Genomic DNA, 16,311 nt, shown 5'->3' with positions numbered 1-16,311 from the left:
CACAAATTGAACGAGAGGTCTTTTAACCAAATTTAGTCAATTTATTAACCAATTGTTATATCAAATTATCTTCTATAAGTAGATTATAGACCTAGGCAGGATCCTTAGTTTAGTCTAAATTGAGATAGCGAGATTTCGAAGCTAATCAATACTTACGAGTCCGTAGAAATACCGTTCGTGAATTCCCGCCATTTTTACACGATAGCATAAGCTTAGTGTAGTATACTGCATAATATAATATTGTCAATTAATCAGTAAATCTATTAAACTTGATAAACTTTATTGTCAATTAAATTGTATTTTTAACTCTATAAATATATATCACGACTTAATCGTAACAAATAATTAATACATAACTATAGTGGTACACGTGATACGGAAGTTGTATAAAGGGAACACTAGATACTGAAAAAAAAAAAAAAAAAAAATATATATATATATATATAACATAACTGTTTTGGGATATAACTTAAGGATTTAATTTTTGTTTTAAATTTTATTGAATTAAATTGGAATCATGACTCTGACCAGAGCAGCAAAGCAAAAGGCTCAAGCTAATGGGAGTGCTGTGGTTCAGGGGAGAACTGAGGGGGGCAGTTGCCCTCTGAATCACAGTCTATTAAAATGCACTGTTTGCTTGATGTTTGCGGAGCAGTCGGGTACGGGACATGATACTGCCAAGGGGGATGTCTTTGTGTGTGCACGATGTAAGGAGTGCAAGGAAATCAGGCGACAACTCAGCGTTGTTATGGGCCTTTATGAGACCTTGAAGGACAGGGTGGATGCCCCCGAAGGAAATAAATTGAGGGGCCCATCAAGCTCTCAGCTGCCCACATCAACGCCAGAGCTTGCACTTGGTCATCAGGCAACACAGGGGCAGCCCCCTAGGCAGAATGCGCTGGTCCCACAGGAACTAGTAGTTGTTGGTGACTCTATTGTCAGGGAAACGGGGAACATACTTTGTAAAAAGGATAGGTGGAATAGGACCAGGGTATGTCTGCCAGGGGCAAAGGTTGATGACGTTGTAGAGCGGATATCATCTTTTAAGGGCACAAAGGGTGATATAGTTGTACACGTTGGCACTAATGATATTAAGAGTAGGAGACCGGCGGAATTACTTGGCAAGTACAGGTCACTGTTGAAAAAAAGCCGTGAATTAGGGTTGAACTTGAAAGTGTCTGCAATTCTGCCCAGACACGATAGGAGGGAGTATATGATGAGAGCCTTGTCGATCAATTCGGCCCTGGAGGGATTGTGCAAGGCTCAAGGGGTAGAATTTTTTTCAGCCTGGACTGTACTTGTTAACAGGAGAGATTGCTTCTACAGGGATGGGATACACTTAAATAGAAAGGGTGCAAGAATTTTTGCTGATGCTGTCGAGGCAGTGTTAGGTGGGTCGGAAAACTGCTAGTTGGGGGGGATACAAGGACTAATAGATTAACAGTAGCCACTGGCAGAGGTGGAAGTGATTCTTGCACTGCTTCTATTCAAATGAGCAGAAGTCTGAAAAACAAGATGCAGGATATTTCAGAGACTGCTGGTAGTCATTGCGTTACAAGTAAACACATGGGTTGTGTTAGGGTAGCTAAGAATAGAAACAGGTGCATGTATACCTGCGTGTACACCAATGCTAGGAGTTTGGTAAATAAATTTGATGAATTTGAGGTATTGCTCAAAACATCAAAGGCAGATATTGTTGGGATATCAGAGACGTGGTGTCACACAGATATAAGTAATGCGGAACTGGAATTTGGGGAATACAATGTATATAGAAAGGATAGACAGGACAGGAGGGGAGGAGGGGTTATGCTATTAATTAAGAAACACAAAGTCAAAGGAAGTGAAGCCAGTTGACATCGATGGACAGGGCAGTGTCGAGTCAGTTTGGTGTGACGTAAGCATAGGGAAATCAAAATTGAGAGTAGGAGTGTGCTATAGGCCTAATGACTCTGATGAGTATAATAATATATTGTACAGGGAAATAGAGTGGGCCAGTAAATCAGAGAGTCTTATAATGGGGGATTTTAATTTCCCAGATATTGACTGGAATTTGTGGGTTGGTCACTCGCACACTAGCAAGGCTTTTGTGGATTTATTGGATGATTGTTTTCTACATCAGCATGTTCGTGAGGCAACAAGAGGGAGCAATACTCTTGATCTGATTATCAGTAGTGATTCTTCATGCATTAAGAACCTGCAGATAAATGAACCACTAGGTGGCAGTGATCACAGTGTGTTGAAGTGGGATTTACTCAAGGAGGTAACTACCATCAGAGGTAAAGGGAAGGGTTTTTGTTTTCGTAAAGGCGACTATGATGGTCTGAGACAGTATTTAAATTCTATACAGTGGGACGAACTGATGATGTTACCAACAGCAAACTCAAAATGGGAAGCATTCAAGGAACTAATCTTGGTGGCTACCAGGCTTTACATACCAACTAAGAAATATTGTTCAAGGTTTAGGCCTAAATGGTTGTCAGATGGACTAATGAGACATGTGGCAGAGAAGAAAAATGCATGGGATACATACAAATTAATGGGTGACATGGAAGCCTATGATAGATATAAGTTGGTCTGTAACCAAGTCACAAAGGAGATTAGGCAGGCGAAGGCAGACTACGAAAAATCCTTGGCAAAGGATGCAAAGAAAAACAGAAAGGAGTTCTTTACATACTTGAACTCGAGAAGGAAAGGGATGAATCAGATTGGTCCACTGGATATTGATGGTTCAACAGTTGAGGATCCTGCTCAGGTGGCTAACAATCTAAACGAGTATTTTTCATCTACATTCACGCATGAGGAGTTATTCAGGAAGGAGAATGATGTAGGTAAAGTAAACATTGGCAGTGAGCTGGATGATTTTGTAATAACTGAGAGGAAAGTGGAGGAGAGATTGTTGAGGATAAACATAAAAAAGGCACCTGGGGTGGATGGGATCTATCCAGTTATATTAAAGGAGGCAGCAAAGGAAGTAAGCAAACCCCTAGCCATAATTATGAGAGCTTCTTTGGACTCAGGGGAGGTACCCATAGACTGGAGATGTGCAAATGTAACCCCAATTCACAAAGTAGGATCAAAGGCTGACACAAGTAATTATAGACCTGTTAGTTTAACTTCTGTTCCAGGTAAATTAATGGAGGCACTGGTTAAAGAAGCACTGCAGGATCATCTAGACAAGAATTCAGTTATAGCTCAGACGCAGCATGGTTTTGTTAAGGGCAGGTCTTGCCTGACCAATTTGATTGGATACTATGATGTAGTCACAAAAGAACTGGATGCAGGGAATAACTTTGATATTATATATTTGGATCTTAGAAAGGCTTTTGATACTGTTGCACATGGAAGACTGCTGCACAAATTGGAGCAGTGTGGCATTGGAGGCAAATTGCTGCTATGGATAAGGGGATGGTTGAGTGGCAGAAGACAGAGAGTGGTAATCAATGGACACTGCTCAACGTGGACTAATGTTATTAGTGGAGTTCCTCAAGGTTCAGTGTTGGGTCCATTGTTGTTTTCGGTGTTTATGAATGATATTGATGATGGGATATCAAGTTTAATGTCTAAGTTTGCAGATGATACAAAGGTTGGCAGGGTCGTTAAGGACACTACTGACGCTATGCTGCTGCAACAGGATCTGGAAAGGTTGAACAGATGGGCTGAGAGGTGGCAAATGAAGTTTAACATTGACAAATGTAAAGTACTACATATGGGTAACAGTAACCCCAGAGCAATGTATCAACTCTGCGGTACTACACTGACAGTGGTGGAGAATGAAAAGGACCTGGGGGTAATTGTGCAGGCAGATATGAAGTTCTCTGAGCAGTGCAGACGAGCTGCAAGAGTAGCTCATGGTGTCTTGTCAATGATATACAGGAATTTTTCTAGCAGGGATAAGGAGGTGATTATTCCCTTGTATAAGGCAATGGTTAGGCCACATCTTGAGTACTGTATACAGGTCTGGAGGCCTCATTTCAAGAAGGATGTAGAGCTGCTGGAACGGGTACAGAGAAGGGCAACAAGATTAGTAAATGGAACAAAGGGTTGCTCTTACGAAGAAAGGCTTAAGTTTTGCAAATTACAGAGTCTGGAGACTAGGCACCGGCGAGGTGATCTGATAGAGGTGTATAAGGCTTTGAATGGTTTGAGCATGCTCAATGCTAATGGGATTCTTCATCTTTCTCAGAATAATCACCTCAGGGGCATAAATTCAAATTGAGGAAGGACGGATGTCGGATAGATGTGCGGAAATTTGCCTTTGGCCAGCGGGTGGTTGGTTGGTGGAACCGACTTCCATCACTTGTTGTTGAAGTTGATAGCCTAAACAAATTTAAAGCTCAACTGGACAGGTATTTCGAACGAACGGAGGGGTGAAATGGGAGAGGGTTTTTTTTTTTTTTTTTGGCTGATGCTGAATAAGCTTGCTTTCTTGCATCATATGCCTCTACTAATGCTAATGCTAACTAATAACAATTAAGATAAACATGGGACCAAAAAATAAATTAAAAATATAAACTTAGAATTTAGTAATTGGATAAAATAGCAAAGCTGTGATAGATGCAAACAGAAACGGGTAAGTAAGAAATGCATTACATCGAATGGACCGTCAATCCGCTCAAAGCCCCCGATGAAGTAGGGGATTGACGTCCATGTGATGTAATACAAAAATGTATAAAGATATAATACAAAAATGTATAAATATGTTTAATATTATATCATATTGTTTTAAAATAGTATTGCTACAGTTTTTCATCAATAATTGATATGAATTTTTTTAGCAATACGTAACAAGTTGAAAAATCCTGAATGTATAGGCCAGGGGAAATTAAGATAACCGAAATTAGGCTAGCTTAAAGACCAGTAATGTATTAACTATAATACCTATGTGTAGAAAATACCTGTGATTAAGAAAATGAACAAAGACGGAATAAACCACAATAGAATGATAATACAAAAAGAAATAACAATATGTACTCTGTTCGTACCCATGCATTGCTAAAACAGCTACTGGGACAACAGAAAAAGCTAGAGATAGAAATAAATTAAGTAAAACTACTATAAAAGCATATTAAAAATAAAATACAACATGAATTATCATATTACAAAAGAATAATATATATATATATATATATATTTATATCATGTGGAATTTTGCTAGCAGGAATAAAGAAATGATTATCCCATTGTTCGAGGCAATGGTTAGACTGCATCTTGAGTACTTTTCTAAGAATGGCTTTAGTTCTGCAAATTGCAGCATTTCATTTCCAGAGTAGGCACTGTGAGGTGATCTGATTGTGGTGTTTAAATCTCAGAATGGACTGAGCAAGCTCAATGCTGAAAGCATTGTTTGTTTTGCTCAAACTACACTTATGAGGGGCTATAAATTCAAATTGAAGAAGAATAGTTATAGGATAGATAATGTGTGGGATTGTCTTCAGCCAGCAGTTGACTGATTGTTGGAACAAACTTCCATCTGTTGTAGAAGTTTTAATAAATTCAAGGAAGGGCTAGACAAACTATAGGAGATGAACAAATGATGTGGGATTTTTTTTTTTTTTTTTTCCTTGCGTTTTTACCAAGAAGCATAACTAGGAATTTTGACACCTGTGGTTGAATATCAGAAATGTACCTTTGGTTTCATAAAAATAATTATAATATTAATTTTTTTAATCGTAATTATAATTAAATTGTTATCCATAAAAAAGGCTTTAATAAAAATTGTTTTTAAAATAATTTGAATTCGGTTATTCTAAGCCTTTAACTCCACCCCATTCAGTGACCAGAGTAAAGCTTATGATGAATTGGCACCTGTGGCCATTGCCAAACCATAGTTATGACTCTGGGTACCACTATTACACTGTTTTGAGTCTTACTAGACACATCATTTAGCAGATAACCTCTGCTATCAATTTATGTTGAAACAGTGAATAAATGTGTGTGTCATTTGGTTTTTAGGAGCATTAGCAACTAAGGCCATATTGCTCCGGGGATAATGCGGTGGTGATTCCCTGACCTTTCCGCATCCTCCGTATTTGTTGGTCACGGGCTCGAACTCTGGTCTAATCAAGAAGCGTGTGCTACGCACTGCTGCTCCTGCCCACCTGACTACAGAGGCGCTGAATAAATGTATTGAGTCTAAATGAGCAGCCAAATAGCAATTGTTCAGAAAGAAAAACATCGGATTGAAAACATAATACTGGCACTGGGCTATGTTGCCTCATTGCAGTTTTTAAGTAATGGGGGTTATATTTCAATGTAGTTGTTGAAATAATTAAATTAGCTCTGAAGTCAGTCATCAAAGTGCCTTCAACTTTTTATGATAGATTTGCCTCTTTTGGTGATGTTAAATTAAAAATAATATTAATAACTTTAGGTTGATGAATTGATAACAATATTGTTTCTAAAGTAAGCCTAAGTGCAAACTGTTGCTGTCAGAGAGAAGACAGAAGTCCTATAAATGCAAGACAGAAAAGTATAACCCAGAAAAACATTTATTATCAAATTAAATGAACCAATAAAAATAAGGATTGGATGACAAATTAAATTAGAGTTTAGCAACATTATTTAATGCTGATGCTATATGTTTTTCTTTTTTTGCATAATTTTACCACTGCTAACATTAATGCCAGCTATATTTTTGTTTTTGCTCCCTCCCTTTCCCCAGTGTGAAAGTAGCTTCTATTTCTCACATTTTGGTTGAACAAGAACTGTTTCCTATAGCTTCCCAAACCGCTTGCTACATGGATAGATTGTTTCCTGGAGGTCGCCTGATAGAAGGGGTAAGAATTCCATCTCTTGAGAACTTTTGTTAAAATTTATTTATATAGAAAGCTGTATTGAACTGTCAGTTTGTTTTACATATTAATTTCATTATTGTATAATATGAAATGACTGAAGTTTTTACAAGGGTTGTTCAATAAAGAATGATCATAATTTTTTACGAAAAACTGTACTGCTTGCTATTTCTAGCCATGCAGTGGGACAAGTTTGTGCCTGTTTAGTTTCATCTACATGACAATGGTCATGGCGGCCCATGAGGAACAGTATGCTGCTCTCAGATTTTCTTTCCATCTCAAGAAAACATTGGCTGAAGCATATAAAATGCTAAAAGCTTATAGTGAATCCACACTTAGATATAGCACAGCTTGCAAGTGGTTTAGAGTGTTTAAAGGTAGATGTGACTTAATCACAAAAATTGGTGGTCATGGAGCTTTCATTGCTTTTACCACAGAAACCATAAACACTGCTTATGTAATTGTGAGAGTAGATTGTCATATAACACTAAAACAATTGACAGAGATGTTAAGTATATCAGTAAGAAACACACGTTATTCTCCATAACCATTTGCATATGACATATATTTGTGCACACTGGGTTCCAAGACTACTCACACCTGATCAACAGCAATTTCGCATGGAGGTGCAATGGACAGTTATTGAAGATGGCGAGGTTCTGTACAAGGTGATAATGGCAGATGAGATATGGCTTCATCATTTTGACCTAGAGTTTTTTTTTTTTTTTTAATGAAAGCCCCAAAACACAAGAGGTATTATAACCTATAGTACTTAGTACCATGTATGGGTTGGAGGTTGAGAAGCTGAAAGAAGATATTTATTGACATTAGGCTTGATCTTCTGTAGATTGTAATTTTCAGGAAATACATATGAAGGAAGGTTGTTCCAGAAAAGGGAAGTTGAATGAATAAAAGAAAAGTTGGTTCTGTGAGTTTGAAGTTGGACAGTAAATGGATGTTGACTGGTTGCGGCACGTGTTCGGGTTACTGTGGAAGAGAGAGAGAGAGAGAGAGCAGGAATTACAGAAGCCAATTTGGAGCTCTTTTTGGAAGTCTACGCTATTGTCAACACTGAAAAAAGCAAAAAGTTGTGGCTTCTGCAGTAAAAGTTATAGTCATCTCTGTCTGTTTTTGACATTCAAGGAGTGGTTTACCATCATGTGCCATGTCATACAACTTATGGACTCTTACTACAGAACTGTACTTCACATTTTGTGGATCACATTCATCACAAATGACCACAACTGCATGCAGGTGGGTGGATGCTGCATCATGACAGTGTAAAATCTGTGAGCAGTACAGACGGTCTGCAAGAGTAGCTCATAGTGTCTTGTCAATGATATACAGAAATTTTTCTAGCAGGGATAAGGAGGTGATTATCCCCTTATATAAGGCAATGGTCAGGCCACACCTTGAATACTGTATACAGGTCTGGAGGCCTCATTTTAAGAAGGATGTAGAGCTGTTGGAACGAGTACAGAGAAGGGCAACAAGATTAGTGAATGGAACAAAGGGTTGCTCTTACGAAGAAAGGCTTAAATTTTGCAAATTACAGTGTCTGGAGACTACAGTTTACCCCCAGGGGCTCACATCTGGTGAGTATGGGCTTGGCACACCCAGGGTCCTCAGCTGGATATCATCATTCTTCCCTTTCTTGGTGATTCCTTTCTACTTCTCTCTCTCTCTCCCTCGGGGTAATAGGGATATTTTTTTTTGGCCAGTGCAGCATAAGCTTCAAGCTTCCTTGCACCATACAGCTAATAATAATAATAATAATAATAATAAGGTGATCTGATTGAGGTGTATAAAGCCTTGAATGGTTTGAGCACTCAATGCTGATGGAATTTTTCCTCTTGCTAAGAATAACCATTTGAGAGGGCATAAATTCAAATTGAGGAAGGACAGATGTGTGGAAGTTTGCCTTTAGCCACTGGGCGGTTGTTTGGTGGAACAGACTTCCATCCTTTGTTGTGGAAGTTGATAGCCGAAACAAATTTAAGGCTGAACTGGACAGGTACTTGGAACGAATGGAGGGGTGAAATGGGAGTGTGTGTTTTTTTTTTTGTTTTTTTTTGGCTGATTCTTCATAAGCTTGCTTTCTTGCATCATATGCCTCTACTAATGTTAATGCTAATCTCAATTGCTCATACTGACAAACATTACCCAGCATTAATTTCAACTGTGTTTCTTATCCAACCTACAGCCCTGACCTTGAACCCTGAAAATTTTATTATTATTATTTCCAAAATTAAAGAAGGAGCTATGAGGAAATGTTTCCAGTCATCAGAAGAAATTGTAAAGACATTGGTGGAAATTCTCAAACGTATGTAAAAAAAAATGTCTTCCACCATGTTTTTGAAAAATGGCAGAAATGTTGGAGTAAGTGCATTTCATCAAATGGGGACTACTTTGAAAAGGACCATCAAAATATGAATGATTAATAAAAGTACGTTGTGAATAAAAAAAGTATGATCATTCTTTATTGAGAAGCCCTCATATAAATTTATTGAATTTGAAAAAATCTTTTACCTTCCCCATATCCCATTGTAATGTGGTGAAGGAATTATCTGGTGCATTAACTTGTCTCCAGGTGCATGCTTTTCAAAACTTGGCTCATTGCATGGGGGAACACCCCTCCATATCTATTACAGACATTTTTGAATGTTTCTCACTGATCACGTGGGATAATTTTTGCATTTTAACATTTAAATTTATAATGTGGTATTAATACAGGGTGATTCACTACCAGTGCGACAAACTTGCAGGAGGTGTAGGGGGCACAAAGACGAATTGGAATCACATAGCATTGCAGGGTCCGAAATGCCTTCGTCATACGGTAGAGGACGTTGAATGGGAGGCCGCGTGAACAGCGATCCTGCTGTAAGTCAGCATTTGCAAACCATTTCTGTTGAAGAAACCAAGTAGCAAAAGTCTTCCGGAGCGGATAATCTGCAGGCTCCAATGATTGGACGTGTTGCAGATGATATGAACTCGTTTGGTTTGTTGACAGTATCCTCCATACAGTGGATTGGAAAATACCCAATCGTTGGCCTATCACTCGAGTACTCGTACTCGGATTGCCTTCTGCAAGAAGTAGGACATTCTCCTCATTGTCTGGCGTCCTCGTCATTCGCTCTCGATTCATGTCGTGAAACAACCAGTCTCACGTAACCTTCTGTGCACACGTGCAAAAATCGTATGATGAGGAGCACGCCTGTGCGGGAAAAGTTCCTGGTACAAGCGCAGAGCGGCACGCCCGTTACAGTCCGCAGCTCCATGCGTGAGGTGCATGTCGGCCAGTTCAACGTTTGAATACTCGTCCATCCTACTGCCTCAGAAACCGGTTCACAAATGCTGAATTCCAGCGGGATCGCTGTTCACGCGACCTCCCGTTCAACGTCCTCTACTGCATGACGAAGGCATTTCGGACCCTGCAATGCTATGTGATTCCGATTCGTCTTTGTGCCCCCTACACCTCCTGCAATTTTGTCGCACTGGTAGTGAATCACCCTGTATATATCATTGACAGTTCTGTGCTAAGTTATCATATCATAGTCTCAAAAGTTAATTAACATTATTAAAAAAATTAACTTTCTTAATATAAATAATTTCCATTGTTTAAATCTGCAATACTTAGCATTTTATAATACAGCTGAATATGAAGAATGCTTTATGTGAATTTTTTTTTTCTTACTGTTCTGTAATGCTGTACCAATTATAAAATGATATTTTAAAATGCAAATACAATAAATGTTAGTTATTTTTTTATAACCAAATGGTTGTGCAGGATGACTTTTTCTGTCCTGGGACACTAAATACTATAAATGTAAATAATTATATTCAAAATTTCAGTAGTTTAGTTTACTTAAATAAAATGTTTATAATACTCAAACTTATTATGCATTCTAATTTAATTGCTTATAACCCAGGTAGCAAAAGAGATTTTTAACTGTTTTTTCCTGGTCATTACTGTTATACACAACATATAGTACAGTATTACTCAAAATGTGGCCTAATCATTTCCATATACAATGGGATAATCACATCTTTATCCCTGCTGGCAAAATTTGTGTATATCATTGACAAAATTCCATGAGCTCTCATAGCAGTCTCTCTGCACTGCTCAGAGAATTGTCTGACTATACAATTACCCCTGGATCTTTTTCATTCTCCATTACCCAGAGCATAGTACCACACAGTTGGTATTTTAATCTGGGATTATTTCCACCTCATATGCAATATTTTGCATTTGTCAATGTTAAATTTCAATTGCCACTTTTCAGCCCGTTTGCCTAATTTTTCTGGGTCTTGTTGCAGTAGTACTCCTAGATTATGGTCATTAACCATCCTGCCAACCTTTGTGTCAGTGGTGAATCCAGGGGGGGGGGAGTGACTTTCACTTCTGGTGAAAAATAGTAATTTTTATTTTATAAAACATGAATTCAATAAATTTATGTCAAATAAACTCAACATGAAAAATCACATAAACTAATATGGTACTTGTTAGGTGGTATATGGTGAAAATAAATCACTGAAATTCAAAATACACAAATTTTCAAAATAATTTAAAAATTTCGATATTTTATATATTTCTGCAATATTTCTGGCTGCACAAACTGTAACTAAAGGCCACTATTTTAAGTGTCCACATTTTCATTTTATGGCTTTCAGGTTCCATTTATTTTCACAATAACCATCTCTTGATAGTGTTTCACATAAACAGTTTACTTGTGACTAATTCTTTGTTTGTATATTAGTATTAGTATTAGTAATGACCGCATGGTGCAAGAAAGCCTATGGCTTATGCTGCACCAGCCAAAAAAAAAAAAAAAAAAAAAAAATCCCGAATAAAACAATGATAAAAGAAGAAAAATAAATTTAAAAAAATAAATAATAATAATTAATAAAAGAAAAGGAAATAAAACCTATCATCCTATGCGCTTCCCTCACCCGAAGGTACTATCCAGATGACCTTTGAATTTCCCAAAACTGTCAGCCTCTACCACCCATGTAGGCAACTTATTCCAGTAATTTATAACTCGCTGGCTAAAATAAAACTTCCTCCAGTCCAATCTAAACATTTCCCCCCCTTAACTTGAATTTATGTCCCCTAGTTCTAGCATCATTTATAATCTTGAAAATTTCGTCCTCATTCATTTTACTGATGCCTTTCAGAGCCTTAAACACCTTAATCAAATCTCCTCTAAGGTGCCTAGTTTCCAAACTCTGCAACCCACATATTCGAAGTCTTTCTTCATAAGGACACCCTTTTTCTGATCTCACCAGGCGAGTTACCCATCTTTGCACCCTTTCAAGAAGCTCAATGTCTTTCTTTAGGTGTGGTCTCCATACTTGAACACAGTATTCCAAGTGTGGTCTAACATAAGCCTTATATAATGGGATTATCATGTCCCTATCTCTTCTTCAAAAGTTCGATAGATCATCGATAGGATATCATGAGCCTTCCTTGCAACCTGTTTACTCAGAGAATTTCGTATCTGACCGTAATGTAACACCCAAGTCCCTTTCCTCTAGTACTGGGTTTAGTTGAACTCCACCAAGTGAATAAGTTATTTTGGGATTACTGTTTCCCAGGTGTAATACCTTATACTTGTTGGATTAAATCATAGCTGCCATTTTTCTGACCATTCCTGAAGTCTATCTAGGTCTCTCTGAAGAAGCTCAGCTTGACAGTACTCATTAACTACTCTACCAATTTTAACACCATATGCAAATTTAGACATCACGCCCCTATCCCTTCATCGATGTTGTTTATGAAAATTAAAAACAACAGTGGTCCTAATACTGATCCTTGGGGAACCCCACTTCTTACTATTGCAAACAAGATTGCAGGCTGTGACTAGTTTTGCCTGAATTGGTTCCTGACAGATACTATTGTAATTATAGTGTCCTGTGGCTGTTAGGGGAGTCTACTCTAGTCACTAATTCATCATCAGCAGTTTCACTTTATGGTTTTCACATTCCCTTTATTTGTTTTTTTCACATTAAGTGTTTATTTGTGGCTAATTCTTCCTTTGCATACCGCAAACAAGATGGTTTGGTCTATGCCTATAAACAGTACATTTTATACCCTTTTTATTATATATTTTTCTGTACTGTAATATTGAAAGATCGCATGAAGATAAGCTTAGAGGGCCCAAAAGGAGTTATCGGAAAAATTAATAAATTAAGTGATTGATACATATGCAAAGAAGAATAAGATTATTATAATACAGTATTTGCATGTTTGATTATAATTTGTATAATATTTTTTTTTTTTTTTTTTGCAAATTTTAATCAGCGATTTTCATATTATTAAACTGTGATTATTGCCAGTAATGTGATTTTTGTGCACTGACTATTAGTATTTAGATATTAAATAATAAATATTTCCTTTTGTTTTCTCATATTCTCTTATTATAACATTCATTAATATGCATAATCTGTATATTTATATTTATGCATAAATATAAATATGCAGATTTGTTTGTAATACACTTGGTCGTCGACTTACGACCTATGCGACTTATGACCGGCCGCGACTAGGCGTAGAAACGAAGGTATGTACAGTATCGCTAAATAAAAGATGAAAACATTTCTGTATTTAAAATGAAAAATAAAAGATGATAAAAATTTAAAAGATTATAAAAATAAATTATAAAGATGATAAAAAGATTAGAAAGGTTAAAAAATACTGTTAATAAATATATGGCCGACATACAACCAGATCGACTTACGACCTGTCAGTCAGAACAGAAGTCAGTCGTAAGTCGACGACCAACTGTATATACATACATATGTTGCAAATATTAAATAATAATAAAAAAATATTAAATAATAATAAAAAATATACTACATGTACCCCCTGAAGTTTACATTCTTCCCCCTGGTGCATTACATTCCCCCCAGTGCAAATGCTCTGGATTCAACACTGCTTTGTATCACATGTCTGTCACTCAGCACCAGCTGCTCAACCTTTGCAACCGTCTCACTGTCTGTGGATGTTGATGGCCTTCCTTTTCTTGGATCACCATAGTTAGGCACATTATGGCCTTTGCTGCTTTTGCACCATAAAGCCTACAAACAAACAAACAAACAAACAATCTTCCTCCTCTTGAGCTCATCAAAGACACTTGTATGACCACACTGGAACTCCCATATCCACTTTTTTACAGTCTCATAGGATGGACAATTCTGCCCATACACAGCTTTCATTTTTTCGTCAATTTCCTGAGCTTTCTTTCCCTGCAAATGCAGGAACTTGATCACTGCTCAGTACTTCACTTTGTCAACCATAGTGTCTTTCCTTAGATTCTGGGCTCCACTTCTGATGTATGATCACCTAGAGGAATGAAATTTCACATGTTAGTTATTGAATATGTCGACAACTTATATTAACAATGGCATCTTCCTACTGATGATTTATATAGGGTTGGTATGAACTTTTTGATGTCCCCTTGTATGTCTCCCTTTGATACTATCATTGAATTGCAGATAAATTCACACCTTTACAGTCCATAGGAACTCCACTGAATCCAACAATGTTCTTGTAATTATGGTAAAAGGGTTTGCATACCTCTTTTGCTGCCTCCTTGAATATATTGGCCAGATCCCATCTATCCTGGACCTTTTTTAAGTTTAACTTGAACAGTTTTCTTCCACTTTTCTCCCTATTATTACAAAATCGTTTAGCTCCTTGCTAGAGTTTAATACACTTCTAGCATTCCCATGCCTAAAAAATTCCTGTCTGAATGTAGATGAAAAATACTATTCAGTTTGTCGGCAACCTAAGCAGGATCATCAACAGTTAAACCATTCATATCTAGTGGAGATTCATCCCCACCCTTTTAGTGTTTACATAAGTGAATAAGTCTTTGCTACTTTTCTTTGCATGCTTTGCTAGAGACTTCCCATAATCTGCCTTAGCTTGCCTAACGTCCTTTGTGACTTGATTTCAAATTAGTTTATATCTACTGCAAGCATTAGTGCCAACAGGTACAACAATATCACTTTTTGTGCCCTTAAAAGATATCTGCTCTACAACATCAACAACTTTTGCCCCTGGCAGACATACCCTGGTCTTGTTCCACGTATCCTTTTTACATTATATATTCCTTGTCTCCCTGACAATAGTCATCGACAATAACTAGCTCCTGTGGGACCAGTGCATTCTGCCTTGGAGATTCCCTCTGTGTTGCCTGATGCACAGGAGTGAGCTCTGGAGTTGAGTTGAGCTGCTGAGAGCTTGATGGACCCCTTATATTAATTTCTTTGAGGGCATCTACCCTACACCTCAAACTCTCATAGACGCCCATCAGAACACTGAATTGGCACCTAATTTCTTCACAATCTCTGCACTTAGCACACACACACCAAGACATCCTCCTTGGCTAGATCATGTCTCCTGTTCTAGACAGGTTTGCAAACATTTCACATTTTGCACATTTTTTTAGACTGTGATGCGTTGGAAAATTGTCCCCTTCAGTTCTCCCCCGAGCCATAGTACTACCACTATTTTTTGCTCGTTGCTTTGCTGCTCTAGTCTGGGTCGTGATTCCGTTTAAGTACAATTTAATTAACAATGAAATTTAATAAGATTAATAAATTTTTAATTGATTAATTGATAATACTATACTATGCTAAGATTTCTAATACAGCGCTACGTATTTTGCTATCTAGTTTTACGTTAAACCTTATGCCATCAAGTTCGGGATATACATCACACTGTTCCGTATTGTATAACAATGGCGGTAAGTTAAAAATGGTAAAATCTGTGGAAACACTGTTCCATATCATATAACAATAGCAGCAAGTTACGAATGGTAAAATCTGCAGACACTAAGTATTAACTTTCAAAATAAACCATGGAGCTTGACTAGGACTATAAAGCTACTTATAGAAAATAATTTAATATAACAATTAAGTCAATAAAATAGCTAAATATAAATAAAAGCTTAGTGTGTTTGCTGGAGCCGCAAAATCTTGTCCAGCACCTGGATTACCTTATACTCAAATACTTCTGTATGACAAATTTGTCATACAGAAGTAGCAATCATTAATGTGGTTAGATGGTTTTTGCCAAACTGTAGGGACTGCAAAAGGTAACACTCTGAGTTTGCCATGTAACCACTTCTAAGGTTTTGTTGTACAGGTAATACAACACTTATTGAGGCACTTAACATTTGTCTTGATCACAAATTTTACATTGAAAATAAAAAGAACATGAAAGTTTTGTAATGCCATAGATATTTTTCCTTTTAGTCTTTGGGGTAAATCGTCCACAAACATAACAAAAATTGAAAATGTAAATTCAGTTTTGAACAATACAATATGAAAACAACAAAATTCAATTTTTATCACTACACAGACATGTTCAATTTTTATCACTACACAGACATCTACTAGTTCTACTCATGTGAAAACACTGAAAGGAAAAATATTTGCAAATTGGCAGGTAGAGTTGGAAGGTGCAGCCTACAGCCCTTGTGGGCTGTGGGCCGCACCTTCCTACTGTGTGAGG

At 37.3% G+C, this 16,311-nt stretch overlaps 1 protein-coding gene across 2 annotated transcripts in view; it reads left to right on the top strand.

The window, feature by feature from the left end:
* Positions 1–16,311, top strand: part of LOC150084152 (diacylglycerol kinase delta) — a 511,886-nt gene that overhangs the window by 434,438 nt on the left and 61,137 nt on the right. For both annotated transcript variants that reach the window (XM_090375907.1, XM_090375908.1), the window contains exon 25: positions 6,662–6,776. In XM_090375907.1, the coding sequence (XP_090232033.1) occupies positions 6,662–6,776 (115 nt within the window). The remainder of the gene's footprint in view (positions 1–6,661; positions 6,777–16,311) is intronic.

Source organism: Mastigoproctus giganteus, chromosome 6 (assembly GCF_048544385.1).
Source record: "Mastigoproctus giganteus isolate SK-2022 chromosome 6, ASM4854438v1, whole genome shotgun sequence".
NCBI classification, from domain to species: domain Eukaryota; kingdom Metazoa; phylum Arthropoda; class Arachnida; order Uropygi; family Thelyphonidae; genus Mastigoproctus; species Mastigoproctus giganteus.
Note: the sequence above shows the minus strand (reverse complement) of the source record. Positions and strands in the feature narration are given on the sequence as shown.